Source organism: Penicillium cinerascens (genome assembly GCF_028974065.1).
Source record: "Penicillium cinerascens strain IBT 15544 chromosome Unknown contig_1_segment0_segment0, whole genome shotgun sequence".
Classification (NCBI taxonomy): domain Eukaryota; kingdom Fungi; phylum Ascomycota; class Eurotiomycetes; order Eurotiales; family Aspergillaceae; genus Penicillium; species Penicillium cinerascens.
Genome location: NW_026695287.1, coordinates 3,766,635 through 3,788,363, shown reverse-complemented (window position 1 = coordinate 3,788,363; position 21,729 = coordinate 3,766,635). Strand labels below are relative to the sequence as shown.

Sequence of the window (21,729 nt, the reverse complement as noted above, 5' to 3'; positions counted from 1 at the left end):
TTTCTCTGTCATACTCTTTCTCTCTTTCTCTGTCATACTCTTTCTCTCTTTCTGTTGTTCTCTTTCTCTCTTTCTGTTATTCTCTTTCTCTCTTTCTGTCATTCTCTTTCTCTCTTTCCCTTCTCTTTCCCTTCTCAATCTTGCAGTGCATAAGCTAGATGAATTATTTTCAGGTGCCTGAAAACGCGTCAGGCGCAATGTTTCATGGCGGCGGGGCCAGGAAAACCTTACTTAGTGTGTATTGGCCAAGCCGATTTCGAAAATGACTGTACATGGCTAGCGTGGCTAGTCGCAATATAATAAGCGAACTTGGACTCCGTCATTTAGTCATCCCCACTTCCAAGTTACCCTCGGAAGGTCGTATTCTTTCTTCAAACCCTACGTTAGCGCCTCTCGGTTAGCTCCTTGAATAGAGTTGTGAAAAGATCGAGTGTCAGAACGTGCTCGCGCTATCATTCATTTCCAAGTCACTCTTCGCGTTATGTATCAACTTACTAAGGATGATCTTGACGAGTCCCCCGATTTTGAAACCCCTATCATCCGAGCCACGGCTAAGCGGGACTCAGCTCTACTGGAAGCCCTTTTGGTCCGTCATGCAGCATCCTGTGCAGAAAATGATATAACTGAGCATGAACGCCATTATCTGCAATACCTAGGGCCAATGGAGTCATGCCCGTGCCTGACTATCTGTCGCCTATTATATCTGCCACCAACGCCCGTTTGCCGCAGAACGTCCGTCTTCTCTTAGCCGCAGGAGCAAACCCAAATGGCATAGACCTTATTAATATAGGGGATTATTCAGTCCGGTATATCCGCGGCCGCCATTTCCAAGACGATATAAATAGCACCACGGCGTTCAATCATCGGGCCTTCGTCTTAGCAAATGCACAGCAGAAGGAGATAAGTCACCAAATATGTCCCTTAACCCAGAAGTAACTTGATGAACGGGCTCGTGGCTTTTCTCGTTTTTGGACGGAACCAAATGTTCCTGGTCAGAGACTGAGATCGAGCTTGAGAAAGGCGTTGACGGGGCTAGAAACCGCGGCTAGAGCTAGCAGTCTAGAGATTCTTGATATGCTACGTGCGGCTGGTGCCGATGACACCGCATGGGTGCAGGAAGTCTCGTTAGATGAGAAACAATTTCAAGTTGAAGACAAGGATTGGTCAATCTCATTTTTATCTATATCGTCGCCTATTCACGAGGCCATTGCAGCAGGTCAGCAACCTATGCTCCGACATTTACTCTCTACCTGTAGGTATTCGCCTAATTATCGCCCTTATGCTGCACCAACCGTCGCTCTTCCACCACTATCTTACGCTATTGCTCGATACGATTTGAATGATTCCGGGGTACAGAAATGTCTGGTCGATCTTTTATCTCACCCCCAGTTGGATGCGAATTTACGCACACCAATCTTTGGAGTCCATCCTCTTCACTTCGCAACTGCGCACCATAACCTATAGCTCCTGTCATGGCTAGCAGCCTTTATTCCTGGCGGATACGGATCTGCAGGTACCACGTCACTGGGGCACACTTTACTTCATATCGCTGCACTTCCTTTTACAACCCATCAAATCGTGACTCGCAAACCGGAAGTAGCAAGGAGCATTCACTGCGCTCGCACGTTGGATTCAGAATGGCTGTTCCATAGGCTACCTAGTCCACTGCATATGGACTTCTCTACCCCTGAGGAGGTTGACTATGGAAATGATCCAATTCCTATGACAGTTGCGCAACAGCAGGCACAACAGGCCACCATCAGGGCTTTGTTAGAATGGGAAGGTATCGATGTCAGAGCAAAAGATGTGGAAGGAAACACCGCTTTACATTACCTGGCAGGAACTTTGAACATGAGTGATATTACGCTCGCTATGGTCCGGGCAATGGATGGTGGCGAAGAAGTATGGCATGAATCAAAAAATTACTATGGGGTAACTCCGAGGCGGATGTGGGGAGAATAAGATGGGGGGTGGGGGGGGTTGTGTTAGTCTCAATCCCTTTGCCGTATGAACCGAGGTCTCACTATTACTCAAACTCTAAAGAGATACTATTATGTTCTACGAGACCAAATTGTACTACTGGTTTTCGCCATGTTATCAGCTCGGGGTTGTATAAAGGCGGAGTTTCGTGGGAAATTTTTAACGTGAAACGCTAGTTGGTAAACACCAGGAGACACTAACCGAATTAAACGTCGTAATAGACGGCGATCATGAACTTCCTTTCAGATCAGATATAGACACGTGTGGGCCAAAACAGGAGGTGTTGACAGATAGGAGCGATGGAGACCCGAGAGAAACCTCAGAATAGTGTCGACGGAATAGAAAGATTTCCTGTGTTTATCGTTGGACTATGTAGAGGTTCTCGTAGACAAGGTGGTTTCACAATTGTTAGATGAAATGGTAATCAAGTCTGATCCTTGAACTGAACAAGAGCCGTTCGAAGAGATCATGGCGTCCTCGCCCTGCTCCCTCTCCTCCTTTTTCCATTATCCATAGTCTCACTCCTCCTGCGATGTGCTCTCTGGCCGGCAGTATTTCCGTCTCGGTTCAGTCCGTCTCGCGAGCTGAGCGGTCAGTTGCGTAGATGGGTAATTCGCGGCGTCCTCCCTGAGGTACGAGGTCTTGCCTTGGATCATGCGACTCTGATTCAAGTTGGTGTCAATTCCGGTATTTGCTGACTGAGTAGGAAGTCCCTACAGAAGTCCGCTCATGGTTTCAACCAAGCTCTCTTTATTGGCATTCTAGTATATAGAGGTGATGTGTGGCTGTAAGAGTGTATGTCTAAGTGTTAGTTACTGTTTCGTCCCAGCAAACACTAAGTCGCCGCTTCATCACTAACCGAGAACCAGAGGCCCAAGTCGATATCGGTTGAGGAAGGGTAGAGAAGTGAAGGAAAGAAAGAGGAGATACAGAAGTGAAGAAATTGTAGTATAGAAGTGAAAAAAGAGAAAGAGAGGAGTGAAGAAAAAGAGAAAGAGAATTGAAGGAGGAAGGTAGGAAGGTAAAGAAGTGAAGAAATAAGGGAAAAGTTAAACTCCGAATCCTAATATGATTATAAAAGTTTAGCGCTTCATGTATGCACGGGTGTTCAGGCAGCGAAAGTACCAGAGACTGTTCATGCATTCTGAGCCAGCCTTGTTGACCTCGACATCTTGCAATACCACTGGTTCAGCACTGCCAGTGGAAACCCACACGGCACAGCGTCCACATCGTATCACCTGGGATGGTTACCCAGAAAACGAGATACCAGCTGATATTCGAGAGTGGCTCAATGAAAACGAGGAACGCGGTGAGTCCAGTGTTAGTCCACTACTATGGAAAGCGAACAACCTAACCTAATCTCCAACAACAGACTGGCCAGATTATTGGTCCGCTCCGAAGCTGGCTTGAAGCGCGATTGGGCGGAGATTGCGTAAGAATGTCCCCCCACCTGCTTTCGGAAGTAAAACGTGGTGGACCTTTTATGCACAGCACCAGAGTCCTGGCTCGGTAAGTTCATTCAACTTACACCTTGGATGGCATCTGAGATAGGGTCTCGGGTGGTCACGTGCTACCAACCGGACACTCATGGACCCACCATGAAGACATGTATGTACACATGGAGCTTCAATACTGTACAAGTCTCATAATTGGCATATTTCTATCTTCCGGTGAGCATCGAAGTACCGGAGTGGACTACACCTCCAGACGACTCATTGCTAGATAGGCTCCATCTTGACGCCAAGCACACACCAACAACATCTCGCCATCTACATCTAACCCAGCATAGAAAGTCACAACCCAAATCCAGAATCGTAGCATCATTTATTGTCATCAGTCATCAAGTAAAGGTTCTAGTCAAGGGTACAAGGTGTGAAAAAAGGCGCTCATCGGAAGCCACCACTAGGGAAGTATCTTGGGCCAGCATAGCCATGAGCAATAACACTTTGAATATCGATATTGCCGTCACTGCGAGGACTCCAAAGCTTGATGAGAATAAAGCGGCCCGACCTAGAGGCAGTATTAGTATCTCAAACTCGACAAAAGAGGAACAGAGACATACGGAGGCGGGTCGAACTTGATGCTGACCATACTCTTCTCCCGCTCGATGAAGAAGCGTGCATGTGGTTTCATCACCTCCGCGCCAGCTGCAGTCCCATTACCATTCCCATTCGATCCAGACATTGCGGGAGGGAGAGGGTCAACTAGACTCGGGGGTGGGCGGCGTCTTGAACTCGGATCGGGATACTGCCGGCGCATGGTTCCTATGCGGCGCTGTAGTTCGAGACGGCGGCGGTGGAAGGTACTCATTGTGGTATCATCGTCATCATCGTCATCGCTTATGCTGTCGTCGGTGTCTGAGCAGAGTAAGTCGTCCTCTCGGATGCGCTCGAGCTCGGTGATGGAAGGTTCGTCCTCGTCATCGCGTTCGGTGAACACGTTATCTTCGGAGTTTTCATCGTACTCTGTGGTCACGCGGAATTCGGCTTGGGGGTCATTCGCATTTCGGTCTGTATTCTCGTTCTCTTCAGGTGCGGCGTTCGAATCGGGGCCCATCAGGACAGTCCGCTCTAGCGACTGAAGAGGAGATCGAAAGGCATTTAGGTATTCTTGGGACGGCTGTAGACCGGTGCGGCGAGGGCGGCGACGGCGACGTGTGCTCGCATATTGAATCTGGTATTGGGCGGTGCGGGCAAGGAGCTCATCAGACGTCATAGACACAAACACCATGCCTTCCTGGATAGGAGAATCAAATCCGGTGCGAGGGGCTTTGATGACAATCTTCTTCAAACAGAAGGGTGCCTCGCCTCGGTGTCTCAGCACCAAGTTACATCGATCAGACTTGGTGCAGTAAACAGACTGGTCATTCCGCAGGACATTCTCCGGGAACGAGCTATCCCCATCAGGATCGTAAATCCCTCCATCACAGCTAGCAATCTCCATCTTCAGAGCGCCCGGGACAACCTGGCCATACTGTCCGTAGTTGAACCCCCGCATACCCTCGCGGTTGTCATCGGTCTCCAACTTCCGCCGCTTTTGCCTTCCGCGGCCATCGCGGCCGGTGTGAGGCGGCTGGGGCATGAGGGATGGAGTTGGGAGGGTCTCGTTAAGGGTCGAAATTCCTCGGAGGTCAGGTCGGAAAGAACGGCGTCGGAGGGTTCGGCTGGCCGGTGAGAATGGCTCCTGATTCGGAAGCGGGCTTGGAGATGAACGCCGATGCCGATTCCGTTCCGCTCGGAGCTGATCAATAATAGAGGAGTGCCTTGCGTCTATGGCGGTTTGTAACTGCTGGATTTGGCGCTCGGCTGAGGCTTCGACTTGAGCCAAGTTGGTGCGATTAATACGGGGCACGTCCAGGTGATGCTCTTCGATGTGCTGATTCAACGTCTCTAATGCACGATTTGTATCTTCTGCATTGACTCGATTGCTTCCAGACTGGATCAAATTGCGCAAGTAGTCTAGGTGTCCTATGGGAGGTGGTGGTCTGAGAGTGGAGCGTGGACTATCACGCGGGGTTTCGTCGTTCTGATCCGGAGTGGTGTTGATATCCGAGAGCTGGTCAAGACTTGCAAGGGCCCTATCTTCTCTGAATCGTAGTTCTGATAGAAGCGTATCGAGCACTGGATCGTCCTGGTTCTGGAAGGTGGTGCCTTGCGAGGTCAAGGCTTCGATAAGTTGTTGGGTACGGGGATAGCGTTCGCTGAGTCCGGACGGTTCACTGGGGCCACTGGGACGGGATGGGCGACGGGAAGAGGCAGGGGGATAGTCGTAGTTCCCTGACTATGTTTGATGGTTTAGTCCGCAAGGTTCGGGCAGAAACAAACGTCATGAAACATACCATGGCGGTGGGTTAGTCCGATCATGTACCGCTTGAACGACTATTGCCTGGTGACAGAGGGGTCGATATGACCAGTCTCACATCAAACATGAATGAGATCCAAATAAGGGCCAGGGAATAATAAACAGGCAGGGATATCCAAAAGATTGAAATCGTGGGACGTTGGCTTCCTTGGGAAGTTGGTTATCGGGGAGACACGTGATTCGCATTAGATCATCGTTGTGTGGGGAGAGCTTGAGCTTCTTTCCTTCACTTTCACTTTCCAGAGGTTCAAGATGGCGGAACCTTCAGAGAATGGACAGACGATCAGCGCTGGTAAGATTCTGTTGTCTGTTGAAATGACGAATGCTAATTGCTATCCAGACGAGATCGCCCTGTACGACCGACAGATTCGCCTCTGGGGAGTTCAGGCGCAAGAGAAGTGAGTTATTCGGATTGCGAGAAAGATACGCCCCTAACAGCCGACAGGATCCGGTCTGCAAATATCCTCCTTGTCACCGTGAAAGCCCTCGCAAATGAGGTAGCAAAGAACCTCGTTTTGGCCGGCATTGGCTCACTCACGATTGTCGACCATGAACCCGTCACCGAGGCGGATCTGGATGCGCAATTCTTCCTGGAGGAAGCGCACAGGGATGAGGAAATAATCAAACAGGGCAAGAAAGTAAGGCAACTCCCACTTTGGAAACAGATATTAACCAACCCAGCGCGCCGAGGTCGCCGGTCCTCAAATCCACAAGATGAACCCTCGCGTCAAACTGAACATCGACACCGATGACATCCGCACCAAGCAGCCAAACTTCTTCGCCCAATTCGACGTGACCATCGCCACAGAACTGGACTACGAAACCAACACCACAATCAACGCAGCCTGCCGCCTAGCCAACAAACCCTTCTACGCCGCAGGCCTCCACGGCTTCTACGGCTACGTCTTCGCGGACCTAATCTCACACGACTTCGTAATCGAGCGCGCCAAATCCAACGTCCCATCACAACACCAAGAAACCCCCACCCGCAGCATCGTCAAAGTAACAACCAAGAAAGAAGGCGACAAGACCATCGAACTAGTCACCAAGCGCGAAACATACTCCCCGCTCCTCCTCGCAAACACATCCCCCCTCCCAGAAGACTACATTCGACTCCCACGCCGCCGCAAGCAAGTAACGCCCCTTCTTTCCTGCCTGCGCGCGCTATGGGAATTCGAAAAACTCTCCGGAGGTCGGAAACCCACCTTCTCCCACGCCGACTTGGAAAGCTTTACCAAGCTTGCGCGCGAAGTGCATCAGCAACTGAAGCTCGACATGGGTCTTTTGGATAGCGCGTTTTTGCGCAACTTCCTCCAGAATCTAGGGTGCGAGCTTAGTCCTGTTGCGGCGTTCCTCGGCGGGTCGCTGGCGCAGGACGTTATCAATGTTCTCTCGGCGCGTGAGCAGCCATTGCAGAACATGCTACTTTTCGATGGGGAGAAGTCCATCGGGCCGATTTACCCGCTTCATCCTTTCTTCCCGCCGGAGATGGGGATGGAGAGCTTGGGGGCCGTGCCGCCGGTTGGGAATCCGATTCCTGTGGATGTGGATGTTGATGCGGTGAATGTGGATGCGGAGCCTACGACTATCTCGTGAGTGGATAGATGGTGGTAGTTACAGGAGGAGACTGGAATCGTGGGCAGATTCGGGGATCGGTGTTCGGATGGTTTGATTTACGATTTCCTTTGAATTGCCTAGATAGAGCCTGAGGGCCATGACTCATGTTCGTGTACGATATTAGCAAAATGCATCTGACCACAATTCTTCTTTCCCTGCAGTCTCTAAAAGCCAATGAAGATGAAAAGAAAACTTGTATATGTCCATTGGAATTAAATGCTCATATACTGCAGCAGAACCCAACGCCAGAGACATGAATGCAAAGCGACCAAAATTCAACCTAGTGGTGAGCGCTCTCCTTGGCCATTTCTTCATCGTCGGTCTTTTTCGGTCCCATCGAGGACCCGGCTTCCTCTTCCTCGTCGCTGATCAGACCCTGCAGCTCAAAGGCCTCGGCGTCCTGGATGCGCGTGGCCTCGGTGGTGCGTGCGCGTCCGTTCATGGATCTGCCATTGGCGTGGGTGTATTTGGCGCCTTCTTGAGCGTCAGTTGGCTCGCCTTCGGGCCAGGCGTGGACGGCGTAGATGTGGAGGAGGATGTTGACGACTAGAAAAATATTAGTGGGTGTTCGTAGAAAACATGATTAGTAGTAGAGATAGAATAGACCACATACAGAGGAAGAGGATGAAGGCAACGCTGTAGAGGATCAACACGTATGAAACGTGTGTGATACCTGCATCGTTGAGAAGCTGCATCTGTTCCTCGGTGGCGCCCATGAAAAGGAACCCGGAGGCGTACAGCAACTATGATAGTTAGTCGAAGTCCATCCAAGTAGGGTAAGGGAACATACAAATGGTGGGAGGTACTGGAAGCTGTTAGGATCATTGCCACTCATGCTGACAGCAGGCTTATCCCTCAGCACAAAGGAGATCTCAATGAGACGGGTGATACCCGCCGCCATGAGAGTATATCCGAAGAGAGAGTGGATCATGGTACTGATCATCAAAGTCTGTGGGTGTGCCGACATGGCATACCCAGTCATGAGAATGACAATAGCCGGGATGAGGTTGCGCTTAGGCCGACCATTGCGGCTCCGACTCAACCACATACCCAGCAGACCAGCGCACCACCAGACAATACCCATGGTAGTATGCTGCAGATCATTGTGCGCCCAGGGACCGCCCCAGCGGTGCTCAGTAAAGGTATTAACACAACCCCAAGCCGCAATAACAAGCGAGTCAAAGAATTCCTGGCTCCGACCAGTCCGGCGCAACCAGAACTGTCCAACCAGCAAAAGGATAGTCAGACAGATGCCGTACCCGATAAACGCACTGCCCATGATAAAGTGCGCCAGACACTGGCCAAGGTGATCATCCTGACAGAAGCCGAGAGAAGCAATGCCACCAAACAGCATTTGCATCCAGCTAACAACCGGCATGATCTTTCCAATAACTCCATGAGCCATAACGAAGATCCAGCGGATACGGGCCTGTCCAGCCTTCTCAAGATGCAATTTGAGATAGAAACCCAGCGTAACCTGCACGACCAGCAGAAGCATCAACCAGTTCGCAAACTTGGCATGGGCATTCGGCCCAAATTGACGACCCTTGTGCGCATGGCCGAGGAAATAGGCGACGACAGCGATAACGGTTCCGACAATTTGGAGGGGGACGTGCCAGCGCGAGCGGACGATCTATAGATCATTAGAGCTGCACCAAAATCATCATGAAGGAAACATACACCGAGGACCATGCCAAGCGGGAAAATAATTCCAAACGCAAAACCCATCAGGATTATATGCACCCATAGCGTGGAGTCCTGTAAAGTCGTACAGTCAGCGGGGGGAACCTAAGGCAGTAGAACAGAACACGTACCATCGGTTCCAGAGAAACCGCCGAACCCTCGGGGACATTCTCGTGGCCGCCATGAGCAGAGACTACGCTGGCGAAGAGCAGCGCAGCCCAGAGGGGGGCTGATCGTGACTGCATGATGAGGTGGTTGAGAGAAAGAAGGGGAAGAGACGAAACGGGGAAGGTAACGGGGCCGATCCTGTGCCAATCCGGCGCATCCGATTTAACACTGAGCTTCCCACCAACTTCAACTTTTTAACGCTCAACGAACTGAGAAGTCTGTGTTTTTTGACACGGTCACTCGTTCCCAATACTTTCTTGACTCGTTCACCTCGCACCTTGCCACTTGAATTTCGTTCCTGAACGCAGGATTATTCAGCGAAAGGCTGTGATTGGCAGAACGCGTATACAATCGACGGGGACGGAACGAGACCCACAATGGACGCCCGGGCCTCACGACTGGTCCGTTGTCTCCGTGGTGTATCAAGATGAACTGACATTGATTCACTGAATAGAACTCTCTCCGAGAGTCAATCGCACAACTGGAAGGACAGCAGCTCCAGATGGAGCTGGAGCTGGAGGAGATCCGGTCCAAGCTACAGTACGCTTCCGGTCACAATTGCAGTCTAGTGTCTAACTGGGTGCAGGCAGGATCCTTTGACTACGGTGAACCGACATATTCGCTTGCTCCATGAATACAATGAGATCAAGGATACTGCGCAGGGCCTTATGGGGCTGATTGCGGATGCAAGGGGTATGCGGCAGGTTGAGGTTGAGAGGGAGTTTGGGGTAAAGGAGGGGGATTAAGTGCCCTGGGGACCCTGGAGGTTCAGGGGGCCAAGTACAAGGAGTATTTTTACAGCCAAAGAGTGATGATATCGGATCAAACTACGATACTACATGAAATACGGGGTTATGGATTAATGAGAACATGAACTGCATTCACCTCTAATCGAATTTTCGATGCCGACAACGCCCGTCCACAACTCCAATCTATCACAAACATGGAGAAGAGATCAAAATTAATACAAGGAATAGAGAGGTGTAGAGTGAAGAGAGATGAAACAAGAGGGTGATGGTATGAAATGGCCAAAGGTAGTGGGTATGTATGCAAAAATCAATGGCAAATGAGGATAGGAAAGAGACGGAGAGTAAGGTAGCAAGAGGTAGGAAAGTGGTAGATATAGCGAGGTAAGTTTAGTGAGTCCTGCCCAGAGTCTGCAGGTTGACGAGCTCGTAGTAACGGCCCTTGTTGCGCAGCAGCTCGGTATGCGTGCCACTCTCGACGATCTTGCCCTGGTCGAACACGTAGATGATATCGGCCTTTTGGATCGTGCTCAGACGGTGGGCCACGGCGATGGTGGTGCGGCCACGGGCAGCGGCATCCAGAGCAGCCTGGACAACCTTCTCGGACTCGGAGTCGAGGGCCGAGGTGGCCTCATCCAGGAGGAGGACCTTGGGGTTGCGCAGGAGAGCGCGGGCGATAGCCACACGCTGCTTTTGACCACCTGACAACATGCCTCCCTTGCTACCAACGACGGTGTGGAAGCCTTCGGGGAGGGACATGATGAAGTCGTAGATGTTGGCGTCTTTGCAGACCTTGATCAGCTCGTCTTCGGGGACGTCGTCTGCGTCGATACCGAGCAGAATGTTGTCCTTGATGGTACCCTGGTACAGAGTGGGCTCCTGGCTAACCAGTGCCAGGTGGCTGCGGTAGGAGTTGAGGTTCAGATCGGCAATGTTGTGGGCATCCACGTACACGCCACCAGAGAGGGCGTCGTAGAAACGTTCAAGGAGTGCAATGGTCGTACTCTTTCCGCATCCACTAGGTCCGACCAGCGCGATGTACTGTCCAGGCTTGACACTGAGGTTCAGACCGCGAAGGACAGGCTGCTCAGGGCGAGTGGGGTAGCGGAAGTGGACATCTTTGAACTCAACCTCGCCCTCCATGTGCTCGACGTTTGCACCCTCGGTGGACCAGGTGTCGATGACGGGGCGGCGGTCAAACAGCTTGCGGAACTCGTTGGCAGCGTTCTTGGCCTTGCCCATATCGGGCGAGAAGGAGAACACAGTTCCGGCGGACTGAGCACCGAACAAAATCTCGCTGAAGCAGACAAAGAATTGGAACATGTTGTACTCGTGGTGACCAAGGAGTGTACCACCGTACCAGAAGCCGAGGGCAACACAGAAGAAAACCAAGGCCTGGGACATAGCATATAACAGGGACGACTTGAAGACCGAGATGAGACTTGCGCGGCCCTGGCCTTCCAGCTGGCCATGGTACACACCCCACACGTCATCCTCACGGGTAAGGGATGCAACGGTGCGGATAGCGGAGGTGGCCTCGCAAGCATAACTGGCAGAGCCCTCGTAGGCGAGCTTGGAGCGCGACTGGAAGGCGGCAAGCATGTAGAACCGGTAGAAACCGCAAGCGAGAAGAACGGGGACAACGGAAATACAGACAAGAGCCAATTTCCATCCAAAAGAAAGCGAGATAATAATGGCCGCGAGCAGGGTGGTCGAGGTCATAAGGATAGTTCCAAGAGTCTGTCCGCTGATACCAGAAAGGTGCTTGGTCTCGGTCGAGAGGAAAGAAGTCAAAGCACCAGTGCTGTTTTCCTCCTTGTCGAAGAAGTTGATATCCTGGCGAAGCATAGTGCGGAAGGCCTTGCTACGCGCCTTGCGGATGAGACGCTCGGAGCAGTAGGCGAAAGCAATGCCATGAACGGAGAAGGTGATGAACTGGACGATACCAACCACGAAGAACATCAATGACCAGAAGTTGGCGTCAGACCGAAGCTTAGCCCATTGGTCTCTCGGCAGAGAGAGAGCGCTGATGGCTTTGGCATACAAGAAAGCCTGAGTGGGTTGGCCACCACCGGCAAGGATGGAGAAGCACAAACCCAGGACCAAAAACTTCCATTCCTCCTTGTTGAAGGAGGCAATGAATTTGATCAAGGTCCAGAGAGAGTACTTGGGTTTGGGGTCGCCGGCCCGCTTCTGCAGGATGACACTCGATACAGACTTGCGGGAATCGGCGCGGCGGATATCCTCCTCGAAGAGCCCAGAGGCGCGAGCGCCCTCCTCGCTCTTCGACAGAGTGGCAGCACTGGCAACGGACTGAACGCGAGCGACATGGCTCTTCTCGAGCGCCTCGTCAGAGTCAGAGTCGTCCTCATCCACGAGAGCATCGGCCTCCTTCTCCTCGTTAATGCGCTGAGCCTCGACGAGTTTGGAGTAAGCGCCATTGGTTTCAAGCAAGGCATCATGAGTACCCTGTTCAACAATGCCACCGTTGACAAAAACGACGATGTTGTGAGCAGACTTGATAGTGGACAAACGATGAGCAATGACAATGGTAGTACGACCTTCGGCAGCGCGATCCAGAGCAGCCTGGACAACTCCCTCGGACTTGGTGTCCAGAGCGGAAGTAGCCTCATCCAGCAGAAGAATCTTGGGGTCAGACACGACAGCACGGGCAATGGCAATACGCTGCTTCTGGCCACCAGAAAGCAAGAAACCGCGCTGGCCGACATTTGTCTCGTAGCCCTCAGGAAGAGTAACGATGAATTCATGGGCATTGGCCATCTTGGCGGCATTCTCGATCAGCTCTTGAATGCGTTCCTCGGGCTCATTCTCGAAGCGGGTTCCGATAAGACCGTGGCGGATGTTCGCGTAGATAGTGGTGCCAAACAGAACCGGCTCCTGGCTGACCAGAGAGATCTGGTGACGCAGCCAGCGCAGGTTCAGGTCCTGGATGTCGTGGCCGTCCAGGTAGATATTGCCACCAACGGGAAGATAGAATCGCTCGACCAGGCCGACCACGGTACTCTTTCCAGAACCCGAGGGTCCGACAAGGGCAGTGGTCTTACCAGCAGGGATCTTCAACGAGACATCCTTCATGACAGTGACTTCCGGACGGGAAGGATAGATGTGCTTGACATTCTTGAACTCAATATCACCAGCGACATGTTCAAGGGTGAGACCCTCATCGGTAGTAGGATCCACCGGCGAGACGCGGTCGATGGTGCTGAAGATCTTGGCGGCAGCAGCCACGGCGTTGGTGAAAGCCTGTCCGTTGGGGCTGACGTTGCCCAAGCTGAAAGAGCCAATGAGAATTGCCATCAGAATAGTCAAGACTTGGCCGACATTGACCTTGTCCTGAACTAGAAACCTGGATCCCATCCAGAAGCCCAGGCCGTAGTTTAAGAACATGATGCCAAACATGGCACCAACCATGACACCGAGAGCCATCTGCAGGCGCATTCCCCACCGTTCAGCTATGCGCAGATGCGCCTCGTACTGCTTGGCCAGCTTATCCTGCGTGCCAAAGGCAGTCGCATTGCGAATCGAGCTAATAACCTCTTCGGCGACAGTGCCACCAGCACCGTAGGCATCGAGAGACATCTTGCCGTACTTGATAATGAAGCGGGATCCACCACCCATAATGACGACCAGCGCCACAATGGTAGAGGTACAGATACCAGCCAGACGAGCATACTTCACGTACGCCACAATAAATGCAGTGACGAACGTGGCCATGGCGGTCAAGGTCAGGCCAACCTTTTCTGAGATACCGTCCTGGATCAGGTTGGTGTCGGCAGTGATACGGGTGGTCACCTCACCGGCACCCAGCTTATCGAAATAGGCGATATTTTGGCGCAGAATGGCCTCCAGGTAGTGCTCACGAATCTTCTGAGTGATGTGCTCGCCAGTGTAGATGAAGCCGACGGTGCTAATATAAACGGTGATGAACTCGGCAATACCGAGGTAGATGAAATACAGAACGTTCTTGGTGAGGTCGTGGTAGAATACGTTATAAGGAGTGGTACCATACTCGATTCCTGAAAAAGATGTGGTCAAGGAACCAAAGAGAATCTGCGAGCATTAGCGATGTAGTTCAATGTCGCCTCGACCACACGAGAACTTACAGTGAACAGAGGTAGAGCAGCACCCGCAGCGATGGCGCAGATCGCGCTGACCACGAGAATGAGCAGATCCATCCTCGAAGAATATCGGTAGAGTCCAAAGAAAGAGATCTTGACATTGGGTGCATCCAACTGCTTCTTGAGAATCTCCTTCTCGTGTTCAGGTAAATGCGCAAAGATCGCATCGTCATCTAAAGTCAGAGCGGTCTTGCTTGCATTCTTATCTCCGTCTTTTCCATCATCCTTGGGCGCAATGGCCGAGAGAGTAGATCCGGAATCAAAGGTAGGGTCGTGCTTTTCGACCTCGTTGAAGTCTTCATGAAGAGTTTCAGGGCTTGCGATCATCTCGTCGGGGATCTTTTCCACCGCAATGATGCCTTCTTCGGGTTGCTGCATCGTGGCGGTTGCGCGCGTTTAGCTAGTTGTCGAAAGCAGGCCCACTTTTGGAGGAGCTTCACTCCATCCAGACGCAGGATGGATTCGTTATATCGGGTAGATAGAGAGTAACGAGAAGGGTGGGAAGACTTAGGTAGAGGGGATCAGACGGTCAACGGGAAGGGGTGTAAAAGGGATGGAACAAGGGAATGAGGGATGGCAAAAAGGGAACCTTGGCCCCTCCGTGTTTGAGCAGCTGTCGGACAAACGATAAGAAATAAGCGATCGGGCCAACTACCGCGAAAGTCGTAGTAGTATTGGACTATGGGACTCCGGAGTAGATTTGGAGGCAAGAAAACGGGTTCGAGGAGGGTGGGCCGGGAGCTCCAGATTCCGGCATGTTTATGCACATGCGCCCGCGGCGCGTTTAGGCACATTCTTGTCCCGCCGCAAGGGCATGTAGGGGATCATTACTTCGCCTCTATCTCCTCTATAGCTATTCGACAGTCCCTGAGAAATTCTTTGTCTGCCTCCTCGTGCAACGTGAGGAGTTCAGGAGAGCAGCCAACGGTGCATCTCAGATCTACGTCTACCAAAGTTGGAGGTCGTAAAATTAGGCTCGGGTGATACATGGGATGATCGTCCATATTTTGCGTACATAAGATGACACACGGTGATGTGCGAGTCCGAATACGAACAAGTGGGTTCTCTTTGACTCATGGAGTACTCACTTTGGACGCGGCCACGGCTGAGTGATGCCCGATAGAAGCTAGAAGCTTGGTAGCCTAGGGCCCACTGCGAGACGTTAAGCGATCCGCCAGTCGCAAACAGTGGTTTGGCTTGAATTTCGATCCAATATGGACAACGCTCTGGGTCCGTGCTTCGGGGATCGGTGGAATTCCTGGTCCGTTGCTTATGTACAGTATGGTCCTGGTCCTAATCCCGATTCAAGAGCGGCAAATCTGTAGGGATCCCGTTCCGGTAGAAGTTGCGGTGACCGGGGTCATCCTGTAATCCTATGGTCATCCTGTAACCCAAAACCTGATCTGATCAAATGTGACATGCACGACGCGATAGAGTTATGCCAGTCCTCGGCCGGAATGTACGGTGGACGTGGCGGACACGCAACGGACAAGCAACGGACGAATTGGTCCGGTGCAGATCGGAGAATTGTGGCCTTAGGCCAACGTCTCATTTCTCAGGCACTCCAAATTATGTCATCATACGCCTCAGGTCAAACTCGGCCCGTCACCTGACCCAGCCGAAGCGAAGCCAAGCCCTGCCCGCACACAAACCATCCGCTCCCCAAGGTCGACAACTTCTCCCATCCAACCAGCTCGCCGTCGCGACCAAGCCATCAAGATGCCGGTTAGTGACACCACTATATTCCGACCTCTTCGACAAGAGAATTACTTCCGCTGACTCTCCCTGCGTCCACAGAGCCACAAGACCTTCCGCACCAAGCAAAAGCTTGCCAAAGCTCAGCGTCAGAACCGCCCCATCCCCCAGTGGATTCGTCTGCGCACCGGCAACACCATCAGGTAATTAACGACTCGCCCTCGAATTGTTGGACCGGAAGAAAAAAGGAGATGCTGGCACCCAAATCGACCGATTCAACATGACGGAAAAAAAAATTTTCTACGGAGACACAGATGGACTAACAGCCATCCCACAGATACAACGCCAAGCGACGACACTGGCGCAAGACCCGCCTGGGTATCTAAACGCCTCCCAGGCCCGTCTTTGTACCCATCTACGCCCTCGAGATTCCCGTTCCCCGATGTTGTGTTGGATATGAAGATTATGACGTGACGCCCGCCCCCGAAAAGAATCTTCCAATCCCTCGACTTGGTCGCGCTAGTTTGATGGAACTGCACAAGTCTGCAACTGTCCCCCGGGTGTATTCGACAAGCCGAAGTGTTATCCGACTTGACCTGATTTTCCCCACGATTTCCAAGGGGAGATGACGCCCACCGAGGCACAGTGCAAATGATATTATGAATGTTGGGATGGAGTGGTTACGGGTGTTTGGGCAGCATTTTCACCGGAGATCAGGTTTCCGATGGCGAGAGGGTTTTCCTTATTAAAAATCTGATGGAATCGAATTGACGTCCCTTTTGTCTTGGACTTGCACTGCTGTGTTGCACTCTTGTCGGTGTTTCCATGTGCTGGCAATGTAGTCTGTAGATGTTCGGTTGTGCCGTGATGTACGATGCTTGGGCTGTGTCTTGGGATGCTGTCTGACCATGAGGGGCCGCAAGTTCCCCCTCTCACCTCGTCTTAAATCACGAGTTTGGCACGGAAGTTGTTCACGAGACTTCTATTCTGTAACCCGAATCACTAGTGGTCAGTCCAGAACCTGGGACTATAGGTTGCTATGGTGCTGCGCCGCCTGCTAGACCTTTAAGTGCGTCTTCTGAAGATGGTCGTAACAGCCCACCTGTTGACGCCATCAAAAATATAGACACCAGGACCATGAAGTTACAGAAGTGGCGATCTCTCCTACCACTAGTGTCTCAGCAGCTCGCCTCCCTGGATTCCCCCTGGAAGCCCCTGGATCCTCTCAATCTCTAACAACGGACCGCCAGCTATAATGCCTATGCTACTCCGTACAATCCCAAATTTGAGCCATAGGACACGCCACACCACATCTCAATTTGAAACTACAAGGACGTAGCCGAGGCTTGCGAAATGAACTCCAATATCCAGACACTCCCAAACACACCAAACACTCCAGATCGAACAGGGTCAGAGTAGAACCCTTGTAATATATATAGCCACGGTTATTGACATTCATTTTACAGATCACATTTCATACCACTACGGGCAAAACCTACAGACTTTTAGAGTAGCAAGAATATGTAGCAAGATATGAATTCTCTCTAGTCAAGCCCCTAGAGATACAGGATTTTGGAGGATGTATTGCCTTAGCAGTTTGCAGCTCTCAAAGCACTGGATGGAAAAAAGCAAAAGCCGCTGAGCCTAACGCCATAAGCAAGATCCCCCAATCCAGGGCCCCGGTCCATCTACAAGCACGGGCAAAATCCTCGGGTGAAGAGTTCATTTTCATTCTTGGGGGAATATCGTAGAAAAGGGAAAAAGGTCGTGAGACAGCAAAGTATAGAGGTAGGAAAATCAACGGCTAGAGATCGTAGTCAGTGAAAGCTCAAGACAAGGTTCACAGGGGTGGCTTACTCCTCAGCCCACTCGTTCTCACGGCGGATCTGGTCCTCCTCCTCGGGAGTGAAATCATTCTGGATGTTAAAAGTTTTGCGGATCTCCTCGGGCGACTTTCCCTTGATCATGTTTGCGACGGTCTTGCAGCCGACGTCGAGAAGGGCCTTAATGTCCAGGTAGTTGGCCGCCTGTGAGAGTCAGTTTTTGTTCCGTTTTCGGGTGTAAAACGGCACTCACGAGGATGATCTCGAAGAGCATCTCCTGGTCCACCTGCATGAATTTCTGATCCCACTCATCGATGTCCGTGGTCTTGCGACGGTTGTCGTCGTCGTCGCCAGCGGTGGGGGGGTCGTTCTTGTGGTGCTCACACCACTCGATAACCTTCTTCAGGACGGCTTCATTCACCTGCCCGGCGGTCAGTACATGAGGGCGGCATGAGTCTGGAGGGGGAATGGTGTCACGTACATTAGGGATGGGAATAGCCTCGCCAGAGTCACCCAGATCCTCGAGCATGTTCTTGATGAGCACGGAGCGCTCAGCGACGGCGCGCTCTGTTCAATGTTAGCTTTGGGCATGCGTGACCTCCTAGAGATGCAACGTACCAACAGTGATTTCAACTCCATCGGAGCTGGTGAGGGAGATCTGCGAAGCAGACATGATTGTGTTGTGGAATGAGTTGAAGTCTGGAGAAGTTGAAGCGTCAGAGTTGCGTGGAGCTTGAGCGGTGGAGAGGGGCCAGGCGGGCGGGGTCGGGTTAGGCGAAGGGGCTTTGGCAGAACTCACGGTGTCAAGGGAGGTGTGAAATGGTTTGGAACGAAAGATGTGGAGAAGGGAATCTGAAGATTTAAAGAGAAGAAGTGAAGGGAATGGGAAGTTCACAGGAAGTGCGGGCGTTAGTCAGTCGAGGCTCTGCGGCGACTTCCTTTCGTGTTCAGCCCCCAAAGTGCAAGGCCCCAAGTGAATGGTGCCTGTTTGACTGCAACCGAGTCCCCGATCCCGGGTTTAGGAACGTGTCATTATCTTGCTTCCGAAACAGTCCTGATTCTGATTGTGTTTGATGCTCCGTCGACAATTGTGTCAATTTGGCTCATAGTATGCCCCGACCGTGTCCATACAGTGCCGAATTGGGACAAGTAGAGACAAGTGGGCCGATGCACATGGATGCGACCCTCGTTCTCTTCAGGAAACGTGGTTGATTGAATATACCAAACGAGCACCACCCCGTACGTCAAGATACCTTAACTATAGATCCCGTAGTCCATAATATGACAGGTCGGCATGACGGGAGGTACCGTGTACAGGGCAGACTCAAGGGAGACGAGACCAGTCGCCAGTGATATCATCGCAAACAATCAACGCGTTTTTTCTTTTTCCCCTGTTGTTCCCGATCTGACCCCCTTTCACTCTCTTGTAGACCTTTTTTTCTTTCCCTCTTCATTCCCAGCATGTTCTGCCCCTAGAACCATGTGGCGACGAACCTACCTTCTCCTCCTGCTGCTCCGTGTTTACTTCGCGCTGTCGCCAAGCTACCTTCACCCCGATGAGAATTTTCAGGGCCCCGAGGTCTTTGCCGGTAAGCCTGCAATGCGATTCCCTTGCGATCCGGACGAGTGTCCTTTTGCGACGCGCTTTTTTTCGTCGCGCTTGGCTTTCTTTCTTGGCGATTGCCCGTAGCGCGCGCCGCGACAGCCCATGGATCGTCGCGGATGTCGCGACAGCCTCATCCTACCAACCAGCTAACACGACCACAACCAGGCCGCATCTTTTCCTATCCCTCTAGACTTCCTTGGGAATTCACCTCCGACCGGCCCATCCGCAGCATTTTCCCATTATGGCCAACCTACGACCTACCGATGAGCCTGCTGAAATGGTTCTACATGGAGATTGGGTCAGGCAATCCACCGCCACAGCTGGTATACTACGTTCTGCGCGGGGGAATGTTCCTGCTGAGCTTTGTGCTGGAGGACTGGGCCGTGTATGAGCTGGTGCCGTCCCCGCGCTACCGTCGTGCGACAGTGGTCCTGGTTGCCTCGTCATATGTCACCTGGACATATCAGACGCACACTTTCTCCAACTCCCTCGAGACGCTGTTGGTGGCCTGGGGGCTGGTTCTGATTCGTCGCATTGTTGAGAGCAAGGTCCGTTCCGTTTTATGCAGCTACGCGAGGAGTTGTCCAACTGACTTGCTGCAGCAACGATCGTCGTTCTTTTCGTATGCCGTGCTCTCGTTTATCACCGTCGCCGGGGTCTTTAATCGCATTACATTCCCTGCCTTTCTCCTCTTCCCTGGGCTGCAATTAGTCCCGTACTTTTTGCGCAGGTGAGAATCCTCCTGTCTTCTCAGTTCGAAGGCGCATGTACTAATGAATATTCAAACCAGACCAACGTCCTTCGCGGCCTTTGTCGGCTTTGGCGCCCTCTTCGCTTCAATAGCAATATACACCGACACGGCCTTCTACAGACCCTCCTCCTCCTTCCTTGAGAACATCCGCAACCCAATCATCACCCCTTTAAATAACATCCTCTACAACACCGACGCATCCAACCTCGCAGTCCATGGCCTCCACCCACACCACCAACACTTCCTAGCAAACCTCTTCCAGCTCCTAGGCCCCGCCTACATCGCCATGATTCTCTCCCTCTTCAGCTGGCCAATCGTGCCAAGCTGGATGCGCAACGCGCGCGCCCTCTCTGCCGTGTCAGCAACCTTCATCCTCTCCATCTTCCCCCACCAAGAACCGCGCTTCCTCCTGCCATGCGTACCTCTCCTCCTAAGCTGCATGCGAATGCACCGTTCGCGAGTCTTCCTGACCGCATGGATAATTTTCAACGCATTCATGGGCTTCCTAATGGGCGTCTACCACCAAGGCGGGATCGTTCCTGCCCAACTCGCAATGCGCAGCATCGTCGAGTCCAATACCGCAGCACAAGGCATTAAATCCATGCCCGACGCCAGCGTCTTCTGGTGGAAAACATATTCCCCGCCTCAGTGGCTGCTCGGTCCAGACAGCAATACGACCCAAATCGACACTTTCGATCTGATGGGCATGCCGGGGCTAGAATTGATCCAGATTTTAGACAAGGCCGTCCCACGCTGCGCCGTCACTTCACCGGTCTTCCTGGTCGCGCCCACGTCAGCTTCATTCCTGGACGAATACACCTCCCCCTCCACCCCCGCCACACCCCACACTCCAAACCTCCAACTCTACCGCCTCTGGACACACCGCAAACATCTCAACCTGGATGACCTCGACTTTGGCGACGACGGTGTTTTCCAGACTTTGAGCAGAGTGGTAGGCCGCCGCGGCCTGGGCGTGTGGTCTGTACGACGCGCGTGCAAGTGAGCATAGGCTCCGTCAAAACATTCTTTTCTGGATTGGCATTTGGCCCTGTACTACTTTTTCATTTGGATCTTGGTTGATATAATGATACCCTTTTCTATCTTTCAGGGTTATATTTTTGAGATACATAGCATTCTTTAGCCCATCTGGATGGGTGAAATGAGCTTAGACGGGATTTCACGTGCCATGTACTTCGACTTTAATTCGCAATGTTCCAAGCTTATGTCTCATGTAATTTTATGATATTTCTGGTTTCTTTTTATTTTCTACCTAGATAGAATTAAGTAGGTAGGGTCAATATTTTATGCTCATTTGTTGGTGGGGTGGTGGTCCTGATGACCCTGGGACTAGTGCAGGAAATATATCGGGACAAAGTTACTTTTCGCCCGCGTGGACTTGACATAGATAAGAGAATGGATAATATCGACATTCTCACTTAGAATTACATATCCTCGGGTGAACCTTCAAAGGTAACATAATGCAATGGAATATTCTAAAGCAAGTATGGCCGTAACCCTCCCAATGTACATGTAGATGAACCGATATAGAACCTCGGATCACCTGTGGATTATTCGGAAAATTCTCGGCACTTTTCAAAGTTCAAGTTGAAATAGTAGATAAGCATGCCAAGTAACTAGCGAGATTATCTACAAGAACGAT

At 51.8% G+C, this 21,729-nt stretch overlaps 8 protein-coding genes across 8 annotated transcripts; 4 read left to right on the top strand and 4 right to left on the bottom strand.

Moving 5' to 3' along the window:
- Positions 1 to 3,866: 3,866 nt before the first annotated feature.
- On the bottom strand, positions 3,867 to 5,821 carry N7498_002961 (uncharacterized protein; the record flags this gene model as incomplete). The annotated part of the gene is made up of 3 exons (XM_058450023.1): positions 3,867 to 3,990; positions 4,043 to 5,760; positions 5,819 to 5,821. 3 exons carry the CDS (start codon positions 5,819 to 5,821, stop codon positions 3,867 to 3,869), a joined length of 1,845 nt encoding a protein of 614 aa, XP_058312367.1.
- Positions 5,822 to 6,093: 272 nt separating this feature from the next.
- N7498_002960 (E1 ubiquitin-activating protein AOS1) lies at positions 6,094 to 7,437 on the top strand (the record flags this gene model as incomplete). Its single annotated transcript, XM_058450022.1, has 4 exons — positions 6,094 to 6,133; positions 6,182 to 6,239; positions 6,287 to 6,479; positions 6,523 to 7,437. 4 exons carry the CDS (start codon positions 6,094 to 6,096, stop codon positions 7,435 to 7,437), a joined length of 1,206 nt encoding a protein of 401 aa, XP_058312366.1.
- Positions 7,438 to 7,738: 301 nt separating this feature from the next.
- On the bottom strand, positions 7,739 to 9,386 carry N7498_002959 (Ytp1 family protein; the record flags this gene model as incomplete). Its single annotated transcript, XM_058450021.1, has 5 exons — positions 7,739 to 8,004; positions 8,072 to 8,201; positions 8,249 to 9,091; positions 9,139 to 9,216; positions 9,273 to 9,386. The coding sequence occupies 5 exons, from the start codon at positions 9,384 to 9,386 to the stop codon at positions 7,739 to 7,741; spliced, it is 1,431 nt and encodes a 476-aa protein (XP_058312365.1).
- Positions 9,387 to 9,686: 300 nt separating this feature from the next.
- Positions 9,687 to 10,055, top strand: N7498_002958 (SWI5/SAE3 family protein; the record flags this gene model as incomplete). The annotated part of the gene is made up of 3 exons (XM_058450020.1): positions 9,687 to 9,710; positions 9,764 to 9,849; positions 9,896 to 10,055. 3 exons carry the CDS (start codon positions 9,687 to 9,689, stop codon positions 10,053 to 10,055), a joined length of 270 nt encoding a protein of 89 aa, XP_058312364.1.
- Positions 10,056 to 10,445: 390 nt separating this feature from the next.
- Positions 10,446 to 14,572, bottom strand: mdr1 (ABC multidrug transporter Mdr1; the record flags this gene model as incomplete). Its single annotated transcript, XM_058450019.1, has 2 exons — positions 10,446 to 14,126; positions 14,180 to 14,572. 2 exons carry the CDS (start codon positions 14,570 to 14,572, stop codon positions 10,446 to 10,448), a joined length of 4,074 nt encoding a protein of 1,357 aa, XP_058312363.1.
- Positions 14,573 to 15,861: 1,289 nt separating this feature from the next.
- N7498_002956 (60S ribosomal protein eL39) lies at positions 15,862 to 16,697 on the top strand. The gene is made up of 3 exons (XM_058450018.1): positions 15,862 to 15,919; positions 15,992 to 16,092; positions 16,227 to 16,697. Exons 1-3 carry the CDS (start codon positions 15,914 to 15,916, stop codon positions 16,273 to 16,275), a joined length of 156 nt encoding a protein of 51 aa, XP_058312362.1. The 5' UTR covers positions 15,862 to 15,913; the 3' UTR covers positions 16,276 to 16,697.
- Positions 16,698 to 17,686: 989 nt separating this feature from the next.
- On the bottom strand, positions 17,687 to 18,385 carry skpA (SCF ubiquitin ligase subunit skpA; the record flags this gene model as incomplete). The annotated part of the gene is made up of 5 exons (XM_058450017.1): positions 17,687 to 17,693; positions 17,747 to 17,916; positions 17,966 to 18,133; positions 18,194 to 18,279; positions 18,331 to 18,385. 5 exons carry the CDS (start codon positions 18,383 to 18,385, stop codon positions 17,687 to 17,689), a joined length of 486 nt encoding a protein of 161 aa, XP_058312361.1.
- Positions 18,386 to 19,192: 807 nt separating this feature from the next.
- smp3 (glycosylphosphatidylinositol-alpha 1,2 mannosyltransferase smp3) lies at positions 19,193 to 21,072 on the top strand (the record flags this gene model as incomplete). Its single annotated transcript, XM_058450016.1, has 4 exons — positions 19,193 to 19,301; positions 19,484 to 19,866; positions 19,921 to 20,048; positions 20,109 to 21,072. 4 exons carry the CDS (start codon positions 19,193 to 19,195, stop codon positions 21,070 to 21,072), a joined length of 1,584 nt encoding a protein of 527 aa, XP_058312360.1.
- Positions 21,073 to 21,729: the final 657 nt, after the last annotated feature.